At 43.8% G+C, this 11106-nt stretch overlaps 2 protein-coding genes across 2 annotated transcripts; one reads left to right on the top strand and one right to left on the bottom strand.

Moving 5' to 3' along the window:
- The first annotated feature begins 279 nt into the window (after window positions 1-279).
- Window positions 280-3664, top strand: UBD (ubiquitin D). The gene is made up of 2 exons (XM_050788540.1): window positions 280-435; window positions 2974-3664. The coding sequence occupies exons 1-2, from the start codon at window positions 409-411 to the stop codon at window positions 3442-3444; spliced, it is 498 nt and encodes a 165-aa protein (XP_050644497.1). The 5' UTR covers window positions 280-408; the 3' UTR covers window positions 3445-3664.
- A 50-nt stretch (window positions 3665-3714) lies between these two features.
- LOC126953347 (putative olfactory receptor 2I1) lies at window positions 3715-8453 on the bottom strand. Its single transcript, XM_050788831.1, has 2 exons — window positions 8448-8453; window positions 3715-6055 (listed from the first exon to the last, which is right to left on the bottom strand). The coding sequence occupies exons 1-2, from the start codon at window positions 8451-8453 to the stop codon at window positions 5114-5116; spliced, it is 948 nt and encodes a 315-aa protein (XP_050644788.1). The 3' UTR covers window positions 3715-5113.
- Between the last annotated feature and the right edge of the window lie 2653 nt (window positions 8454-11106).

Raw genomic sequence — 11106 nt, 5'->3', positions numbered from 1 at the left:
AATGGGGTGCTCTTAAAGGCAGCATGAGAGGTTCAGCAAGCATTACAGGTCTTCACGCCAGTGAGGGCCCAGGCCACAGGACGGACAGTAATAAGTCAGAACTGGGAGAGGAGGAGTGGATTTTTAATCAGGGAAAAGTTTTCAACACAGAAAGACCATCCCTTTTGGAATGAGGATTGCAAATAGATTGCCTGAGGGGAGAAGTACGTAATCAGAAAGCATTCTTTGTTTATTAACTCCTGCCCAGCAAAAGTGAAAGAAAATTCATGGGAGCATGCAAGAACAAAGGGCACAGCAAAGCTGGACAAACACAGCAATCCAGGAGGGGATTTCCAATTCAACGCTGGTATATAAGCTGGAGTTAAAATCCTTTTTCTGTCTCTGGTTTCTGGCCCCTTGACTGCAAAGATGGCTCCCAATGCTTCCTGCCTCTCTGTAAGTTGGGATTTGATAAAGGGGATGGGGAAAGGAAAAGCACTTTCAAGAGTTGGGGAGAGATCTTAGAAACGGGGGATGGACAGTACTCAGGGCTCTGGGTGGCTGGGCAGGCATCCTTAAGGGGAAGAGGCTGGCATTGACATTTGCAGAATGGGAAGAGGGATTGTCTGAAGAGAAGCTGGTTATCTGGCTTCTGTGTTCTTTTTTTAATCAAACATTGGACTAGCTACTCTTAGGGATAAATGGTAGAAAAAAAAAGTGGGGGTGAGCTTTGAGTTCCACAGGGCTGGTGAGATTTGAAATTACGGAAACATTTTTTAGGGTTCTTAAACTTAATCTTCTCTTTCCTCTCAAAGGAGAGCTTCACAAAACTCATTTATCTGAAGTTGTTAATGATCTAACACATTACATTATATAAGAAAGTATGCACTATGGAGAGAACCTGGAATTAAGGCAATGCTTAACACAGATCCTCCAGTGAAGAAATGTCTGCAATATCTAGATTGGGAAAATATTTCTGAATGGAGTATGAGGGAGGTCTTCTCAGGCTTTCAAGTGGCCATTAGGAGTGAGTTTTCCAGTCTTTTAGGGTTTTCCAGCTATTGAAGTAAGACTTAGACATAGTCCCTACCTTCTGTGAGTGAGGCCCTGGTCTAATCAAAGGAGATCGTATTCTATATTAGATAGATATAAAAATACAAGAAATATAAATTAACAAGAAACATTGAACGTAGTGTCACTGTAATATGTAAGTTATTATTGTAAAGCAGTGGGAGATTTGAAAAAAAAATAACAGTTCAGTGATTATGTGCCCTACCCAGGATTTCCTTCTGAAGTATTGACAGAGGGTATCCTATTGCTGTATCTTATGAGGCTGTCATATTTTAGAAATTCTCTTTGACAGTTGTTTTTAGAGTCTGGTGTACATCTTTTGAAGCTCTGTATTTACTTTTTTGACATTTGACAAACTTTATCTGGATAGGAGAGGCAGGTAAATAAGGTGGAAAATCTTTAATTACATCTCGAGATGAATAAAAGGTATGTTTTTTACATCTATTGAAATGCACAGAAAAGCAAAATAAAAAATTGTCAACTAAAAAAAATCACACAATTTATAAATTTAGAAAGGAGACTTTATTTCTTATGAAGGGTTATAGTCTGCAAGGTAGCCATTCTGACAAGCTGAGAAGCTCAGCTTCTGGTTGAAAACCAAAAGCAAGCTTTGTAGGAGGAAAGTGACACAGGAATTTATGCTGAAGGGGTTTGCTAAGTATACATATCCAATAGGTTATGGCAGAGGCAATGAATATTCATGAAGGGGGTCCTAATGCATGCATGTTGAATAAGCTTGCATGTTATATACCACCCATGGTCACTCTGAGGTGGAGACTTAACATTTAATTGCATTACAGTTAGGCCTTATACATGAAAAGGTGAAGCAGGGACACAAAGGCATTCAAATGTGCAGCTTCTGTAGACTAGCCAGAACCAGTCCATGGTCAGTGGTCTCTCATCAGGAGAAAATTACTGAAATCAGTCATTTGTCCAATTAAAACTGTAGTTATGGCTTGAGGAACAGGGGGTCAGTTAGCCTGTGGATGAACTGTAATTGTTTTAATATTGTTCCTCTCGAGGCCAGTGCTTGTTTAGCTGCTACAGAAAAAAGAAAAATACTTTGTGGCAGTTAGAACATAGTTTATTCTTTAAGTGTAGGGATGCATGACTTAACTCTTGCCTATTATAGCCTTAGGTCTTGTTTAAAATTTGCTACAAAAATCTTATTGCCACCAATAATCCATTCTTTCAGTCTTATAATCTCTAACGTTGCTAGTCAGTTGTGTCTAAACTGCAAAAGGGAGAAGATATAATGAGGCATGTCCAGCCTCCTGTTTCATCATGACTGAGGTATTTTATTTATTTATCTTTTTGAGACAGAGTCTCACTCTGTTACCCCAGCTGGAGTGCAGTGGTGCCATCTCCACTTACTGCAACCTCTGCCTTCTGGGTTCAAATGATTCTCATGCCTCAGCCTCCTGAGTAGCTGGGATTACAGGGACTCACCACCACGCCTGGTTAATTTTTGTATTTTTAGTAGAGATGAGGTTTCACCAAGTTGGCCAGGCTGGTCTCGAACTCCCAGCCTCAAGTGATCAGCTTGCCTCAGCTTCCCAAAGTTCTTGGATTACAGGTATAAGCCACTGCCCTTGGCCCAATGACTAAGTTCTTAAAATTTCTCTAGGGTCCCCCTGAGCAAGAGAGGGTCCGTTCAATTGGTTGGGGGCTCAGGATTTTATTTTTCATTCTCAAGATTGAAAAAAAGGTATGATTATAAAGGAATGGGACAAATTTTCTTATTTGTGTTGCAACTTGGTAATTCCAAAGGAGAAGTTCCAAGAAAGAGAGGGACACTGGCTACTGAACAGGAGCTAGGAGACCAGATAGATAGCGGAAGGGTGGGAGCCATTGTGGTGGGGAGCAGAAATGTAAAGTGAGGCAGGCATCCTAGGCAACTGTCTTGTGGCTTTCACTTCCCAGGTGCATGTTCTTTCTGAGGAATGGGATTTAATGACCTTTGATGCCAACCCAGAGGACAGCGTGAAAAAAATCAATGAACACGTCCGGTCTAAGACCAAGGTTCCTGTGCAGGACCAGGTTCTTTTGCTGGGCTCCAAGATCCTAAAGCCACGGAGAAGGCTCTCATCTTATGGCATTGACAAGGAGAAGACCATCCACCTTACCCTGAAAGTGGTGAAGCCCAGTGATGAGGAGCTGCCCTTGTATCTTGTGGAGTCAGTTGATGAGGGGCAGAGGCACCTCCTCCAGGTGCGAAGGTCCAGCTCAGTGGTACAAGTGAAAGCAATGATCGAGACCAAGACGGGTGTAACCCCTGAGACCCAGATTGTGAATTGCAATGGAAAGAGACTGGAAGATGGGAAGATGATGGCAGATTATGGAATCAGAAAGGGCAACTTACTCTTCCTGACATCTTATTGTATTGCAGGGTGACCACCCTGGGGATGGGGTGTTGGCAAGGGCCAAAAAGCTTATTTCTTTTAATCTTGTAATCAACGTGAGAATGAGATGAGTAGAGTAAGATTTGGGTGGGATGGGTAGGATGAAGAATATTGTCCAACTCTGTTTCTTTGATTCTAACACAATTAATTAAGTGGCAGGATTTTTAATAATGTATTACTGAGACTAGTAAATAAAATTTTAAGGCAAAATAGAGCATTCAAAGCCAGCTTGCAATTTAATTCTTTCTTGATACCTTGTTATTTATGGAAAAACTCCTATCTCCTTTCCTTTTTGACAAGAGAGTTTTAGGTTGGGATCCATGTTCTACTGATTTCTGAATTTCTGTGTTTGTTAAGCCCAGTGCTTTATTTATATCACTCAATAATGGTTGAATCAAAATGAATTTCTACTTACAGAGCATAGTGAAATGATTTATTTTAAAATGAATTAGTTGCTCTGACATGATCATAATCAAATTACTAAACATTTTAGAAACTAAATTGAGCTCCTTTCCCCCTCTTCTCCTTTAAGGCTATTTGGTATGAAATGAAGTCTGGCACCATGCCCCCTCCCACTCTCTATGTCCCACACCCAACTAAAATAGTTATTATTTATGGGGATGTTGGTGGGCAAGGAAAGGTATTTTCCACAGGGATCTAGTGATTGTGTGTAACTAGTGGGGGTTCCTAGGGGTAGATGGACACCGGGAGAGAACAAACTTTCTGAAGCTGGGGGACTGTGGACCACCCTCTCTCCTACCTGCCATAGGGTCTAGCAGGTCTTCCGTATGATAAGGGTGCTGGTCTGGGCGAGGGTGGGTGAGGAGCTGGCTTCTGGATTGACCTCAATATTCTGCTCAGGTTCTGCTGATTGAGCATTTTTCTCTCTGCTTTTTTTCATGAGTAGATCCCTGTTCCTGTCTTGAGAACTTCCTCCATCTTCCTCCCTCCATTTACTCCTCTTTCTGACTCTCTTGCTCTCTCTCTCTCTCATGTCTCACTATTGATCACCTGTGAGTTTTTTTCACAGCCTGAGACATGCCCGCCTTCTTCCACACTCGTCCTAGTTCCTTGTTTCTTTAAAACTTGTTCAAGAACCAACTCCTGCAGGAGGGTTTCCCATCTTAACCCCACTCAACAAAATTCACCACCACTTATGGGCTTTCCTCATCACACTTATGGGTGAAATGCCCTGGGGAGGGCACTGGTCCCCTGGCAAGGTCTGCACTAGGTTGGACTGGTTTCCGAGAAGAGAGTCCATGGCCTCTTTTTCTGGATGACCCTCTCCTGCAGAGTAGGGACTATGAGTTTTCTTGTCAACTTGAGACTTCTGATGGCAGAGATCAAGAGGTCTTCCACGGTCTTCCATCAGATAGGGAGGAAGCTAAAGGCAGTCATCACGTCCATCATCTTACCTGCACGTGGAGTCGTGAGGGGTAGGTTTTCCTTCCTTAAACCTGTGTATATAGAGGATTTAGGAATTTTCCCTCAAGAACTAAACATTTCCACACGGGAGGAAAACATTTCCCCCATTGGACTCCTTAGGACAAATCTTGCAGATTATCATACAAAAATGAAGAGTCTGAAGTCTAAACTGACTCACTAATGGGTATTTCCATCCTTGGGTTCTGGCTTAATACTTTCTCCCCTCCCCAACCTACTCACTGTACAGCCTGGCCTCTCCCCAGACTCCACAGCAGCCTCCTCGCCGCCCCCTTCACTTCCTTATTCCTGAGGGTGTAGATGAGCGGGTTGAGAGCGGGTGTGACCACGGTGTAGAAGAGCGATACGAACTTGCCCCGTGCCTGGTTGTAGCGCTGCGCGGGCTGCAAGTAGGTGTAGATGGCCGAGCCGTAGAACAGGCAGACCGCTGTCAGGTGGGACCCACACGTGCCCACCGCCCTTCTCCGGCCTCCGCTGGACCGCATGCAACAGACAGCTCGGGCCACGGCACCATAGGAGGCCAGGATGACGCCAGACGGCAGCAGCAGGATGACCACACGGGCGGCGAACATCTGGTTCTCGGTGGTGTCTCCGTCGCCTCCGCAGGCCAGCTTGAGCAACGCCGGCAGCTCACAGATGAAGTGGTCCAGCAGGCGGGGCCCGCACAGAGGCCGCTCAGCCAGGAGCGCTGTTTGCGCAACGGAGTTGGTGAGGCCGCCTAGCCAGGAGGAGCTGGCCAGCGCGCGGCATAGGCGCGGGGAGGCGAGCCCAGCGTAGCGCAGCGGACGGCACACTGCGGCCGCGCGGTCCAGCGCCATCACCGCCAGGAGGACGCACTCGGCCGAACCCAGAGCCAGCGATGCGCACAGCTGGGCCGTGCAGTGGCTGCGCGGCAGCCAGAGCGCTGGTCCGCGCAGGTTGGCCAGCAGGGGCGGCACCACGCTCGTGGTGAAGCCCGCGTCCACCAAGGCCAGGTGGCAGAGGAAGTAGTACATGGGCGTGTGCAGGCGCGGGTCGCGCACCGTCAGCAGCACCAGCACCGAGTTGCCGGTCAAGGTCAGGAGGTAGCAGAGGAGGACAAGGGCGAAGAGGACCGGCTGCAGGGAGGGCCAGTCGGAGAAACCCAGCAGGAGGAAGCGCTCCTCTGTGCTGTAGTTGGCCTAAAGGAGGAAAACTCCCAGAATGTTTGGAAGGTCGAAATAAAAAAGGGTGACTACCCTCTTATAAGCAAAGGAAAAACCTTGGAGTGTGGGGCTGGGTTGGGCGAGGGAATGGAAGCATATACAAGGTTAGTTTGTGGATTGTAATCCCGTTTACAGATGAGATTACTTAATAATAATCCCCCTAAGAATAAGAGCAACACTCCAAGCTTGGCCTGGCCAACATTCGGTAGGCAGAATGATCACCTCCGTTGTTTCAGGTACTCTGTGTTTATTTATGCAACTGTTCATATAAAATGGAGACCAGGCCAGAATAATCCTTGAGCTGGCAGAGCCAGTTGGGCCTCCTAAGTAACATTAACCTTGCTTGATTCGCAAGCATGTCTGAAACTTTATTTGTGCTATTTCTTGTAAATGCCTATATTAAAGAGACATAGAACTTAAGCTCAACCAATCAGAAGCAGCCAACAAAAACATAATTATATAACTAGGACTTCCTCATGGGATAGACCAAATAAGGCAACTGTGTAACTGTAACCAATGAAATATTATCTTTGCTTTACCTGTTTTCCTAAAAAGCCTCCTCCTCATGTCCTAGAAAGCTTCTCCACAGAGAGATCAGTGGAGCTCCCTAGTCACTTCTGGCTTGGAGCTGCCCAATTCAGGAATCACTGCTCAAATAAACTCTTAAATATTTTATTGGGCCTTAGTTTACTTTCTAACAACCCATTATACTGCTGATTACCGATTTTTAATTTGTTGTGAATAGAGACCACTCCCAACGTCCATGCCCCTCCCACTGAGGGGAGATCAGCACATACATACTAGCCTTTAAATCAGGAATCAGTTGGGTAGAAAAAAAGAACACTTTCTGGTAGACCAGAAGTCAGGACATCTTGGTTTTACCTAGCATACTCCCTTTAGCCAGTTATGTGATATGGGGATATCTTCATTTCCCTTTGTCTCAGTTTTCTCATGTGTAAATCAAGGAGTTTGAACTAGATGACATCTAAGTTTCCTGTCCGAACTCCTTCACTTTACTACCAAATATTGATCAAAAAAATAAAAAATAAAAAGAGAACCCCAGGGAACAAAAGGAACCTCATTTTCCAAAGGGTCTTGTTGAACCTAGCGTCTTAATGGTACAGAAACATATGGTTTATGTGATGGATGAAAGTTTATGTGATGGATAGAAATCTTTCTGCTGCATGACTCCTGACATAAATTGTTGTGTAGATAACTTATTTTACACATCATATTCACTTCTCTTAATTACAAAAGCACAGTAACCTAATTTTTCATTTTTCAGGGGGAAAAACACTGTTCCCTACCAAAGCATCCTGTTTGATTGTATGTTGCACTCATTTATCCTCACTGGGCAGAACAAGCATTAATGTTGTGATTAAGAACCAGGGCTTCGCAGCCAGACTGCCTGGGTTTGAGTCCTGGCTCTGCCATTTTCTAGCTGAACAACCTTGGGCATGTTACTTAGCCTCTCTCTGCCTCAGTTTCCTCATATGAAAATAGAAATATGTTAAGGGGGCTAAATATGAAAAGCTGTTAGAACAATGCCTGGCACATAGCAGTTGTTAACTATTGTCATCCTTTAATAAATGCTAACTATTGTCTTATCTTTTTCCCAAATTAAGAAACAGGTTTTTAAGGGGTTCTTATGCTAGGCAATGATATAACTGCTATGAACATTTACATCGCTTTTCATTTATTAACTCTAATCTTTACTCACTTGAAAATTAGGCAATAGCCTTATTTTATAGAGTGTGTTAGGAGAGTAATTGAAGTTAAATTACTTGCCCAAGGCCACATCATTTGTAAATGCTTAATAGGTCTTCCACTTATATTTGACTAACTTCAAGGTCCTTCCCTGTTTGATCAACCAGGCTCCACTGTGCTAGAGACTGTGGAGTATAAAAGGACATGCAAAGTCTGACCTATATTTAGAGATAATTTTATAATTTGGGGTCATATCAGAGATGAATAAAATAGGAGAGGTGAATTCAGGCTTACAGACCTATGGTGGCTAGAGATGTTGAGTTACAAAAGGTCAAATTCTTTAATGTGATTACACAGACACTCAACAGTTTAGCCAGGCAAGCTCTAAACCATTCCTCTTCAAATATGCCACACCATGAAAACAGGCACACAATAATAAAATTGCACAGATAACATTCTTGTTACATGTATGCACAAATTCCCCAAAACACAGGCATGTGTGCACCTGTAAACATAAACCCATCATCTCCCTCACACATCTAGAAGACAAATCTGTTGTGAAATATATAATATAATGTGTCATCAAACTTCACTTGGTATTTCAGAATGTATCTCTCGGCACGAGACAATTTGCTGTAGGGCACTGTAATACCCAACTTACCTTCATAACTTATCTTTGGCACTAATGTTTACACCTTGAGCTTCCAGATGATAGGTTGGTCTCTTGCTCCTTCGCTGGATTCTCTGGATTTGAAATGGCAGTTGGGAGGATTTAATAAAAGATACAATTGCATGGCTATGTTGATTTCTGGAATGGGTGCCTGAGATCAGAGCCAGGTATCTCAGGAAGAGGATAAGGGGTGGGTGTCATCGTGCTTGTAAATAGAGGAATAAAAAGAACGGGTAAGAAAGAACCTATGTTTGTGAAATTTCAGGATCTAGGCAGAGGTGGTGATGTCTGTTCCTGGAGAACCTTGTAATGGGGTACAGACCAGACAAGGACCTGGGCCTTGTGCTGGTGGCAAATCAGCATTAGCTGCTGGTGGTAGCAAAATCCCTCCTGGATCTAAAGGACACAGTTAGAGAGAAGGAGGAAGCATGCTGATGAGTGCTTTCACTAGAGAAGAAACAGGGGAATCAACGTTCCCTGTTATTTAGAAGAGAGGATGGAGCTCTGGGGAATCGATGTCCCACTCCCATCATTAGTACTTTGCATGAAGGTGTCCGGAGAGGAGTCCTCAAGAGAGGGGAAGAGGAAATTCTGGAGGGAAAGTCCCTTTAGGTTAGTGTGTCTCTGGCAGTGTATGAAGGCCAAAGGCAGCACAATTCCCTCTCATTATCGTTTCTACTATTCAATTGGAACTGGTTTAGAATTTCGTTCTCTGATGGAGTGACCTTAAACTAATTGTTTAACTTCAGTGATTCTCAGTGTCATCGTCTGTAAAACAAGGAAAATAACTGTTTCTGTCAGGAATTTTGTAGATTTGTTGAAGTCATTTTCAGTTTTGAGTGTAGCTTTGACTGTTGTGTCATCAGCTTTGCTCCAAAGCCCGCTTCCCGGCTTGGGCTGTCACCATTCTCGTTCCCTGTGCTCCTCCTTCGTCCTTGAAGATTTTTGTCCCTGATCCCCTCTCACTCTCTCCAGTACTGTGATGATTCTTGGTGAATTCAGTATCCTCATAGATTATCTTTCTATCCTCTCCTCTCAGTTTCTTCCTCAGTGAGAGGTCTGCAAATTCATCATGGCCCCTCATGTCCCTTGTATCTTCACTTCTCTGTCAAGCTTAGACTGTCTGGTCAATCACTATTACTCCTTTGCATACTCTCAATGTTCCTGCACTTTTCACTTGTTAGACTCTTATGGCTAAGTTGCTTTCCTATTTAAATCCAACTATAATCCTACTCTCTCCCTATATTTGTTCAGCTGACTGTGGCTGAAGAAAAGCCCATAGCCACGCTGAGAGGTTTCATTTTACATTCATGACCATTACTTTAAGAGGAAGGGGCTAATGTCATGGATAATCGTATTTCCCTAGTCCACTCACTTTCCCCTCTCCTATGTAACTCATGCATACTTTCTGGTCTCTCCTTAAATCCCCAATACTCCTCTCTCTCAAATAATATCATCTTTCTCAGATAAAAATTTTACTTCATTTTTACTGAAAAAATGTAAAGCAATCAGGCCGGGCGCGGTGGCTCAAGCCTGTAATCCCAGCACTTTGGGAGGCCGAGATGGGCGGATCACGAGGTCAGGAGATCGAGAGACGATCCCGGCTAACACGGTGAAACCCCGTCTCTACTAAAAAATACAAAAAAAAAAAACTAGCCGGGCGAGGTGGCGGGCGCCTGTAGTCCCAGCTACTCGGGAGGCTGAGGCAGGAGAATGGCGTGGTGAGCTGAGATCCGGCCACTGCACTCCAGCCTGGGTGACAGAGCAAGACTCCGTCTCAAAAAAAAAAAAAAAAAAAAAAAATGTAAAGCAATCAAAAGAGAAGTTCTTACCAACCCATCTGTTCACCTACTTGCATCTGTGCTCACATATGGGACTCTACATTTTCTTCTGATACTGTTAGGATTATACTATTTTGCATCTGTCTGATGTCAGTACCTCCACTTGCCCACTATATTCCATCCCTTTCCACTTATTCAGGGATATTACTCTAGTCTTTACCCTTTTTCCTGTAGTAAAATTTGTCCTTCCAGTGGACCATCCCTATCCATACATAAACATACTTTGATTTCACTCATTAAAAAATAATCTTCTCTTGACTTCTCTTCCCCCTAGCTACCACCCAGGTCCTTGAATTCTCTTTTGGGTTGGCTCCAACAAGGCTTCTGCACTGGAAATCTTTCATCGAAGGTCACAAACCGACCTCCACATTGATATAGTAGTTTTCAGTCCTCATGTTACTTGACCAGTTAGAAGCTTTTCAATAGAGTGGACTTAGCTTTCCTTTTTGGAACATACATTTCACTTCTGCTAAGGACTGAATTGTGTCCCCCCTCAAAATTCGTACGTTGAAGATCTAATCCTCAATGTGATGGTATTTGAAATGGGCATTTTAGGAGGTAATTATGAGGTTAAATGAGGTCACAAAGGTGAGGGCCTAATAGGATTAGTTTCCTTACAAATAGGAGGAAAGAGAGTAAGAGCATGGGAAAGGCCTTGTGAGGAGGCAGCAAGTAGGGAGTTGTCTGCAAGCCAGGAGGAGAGCCATCACCAGGACCAAAATCAGTCAACATCTTGATCTTGAACTTCCCAGCCTCCAGCACTGTGAAAAATAAACTTCTGTTGTTCAAGCCACCCAGTTTATAGTATT

Source organism: Macaca thibetana, chromosome 4 (genome assembly GCF_024542745.1).
Source record: "Macaca thibetana thibetana isolate TM-01 chromosome 4, ASM2454274v1, whole genome shotgun sequence".
Taxonomy (NCBI): domain Eukaryota; kingdom Metazoa; phylum Chordata; class Mammalia; order Primates; family Cercopithecidae; genus Macaca; species Macaca thibetana.
This window is presented reverse-complemented; position numbering and strand designations above follow the sequence as displayed.

Excerpts from the sequence above, each read along its gene's own strand:
- UBD (XM_050788540.1), top strand. The coding sequence starts at position 409 with ATGGCTCCCAATGCTTCCTGCCTCTCT. Across the intron at positions 436-2,973 it reads CCAATGCTTCCTGCCTCTCT|GTGCATGTTCTTTCTGAGGA; the intron begins GTAAGTTGGGAT and ends TTCACTTCCCAG.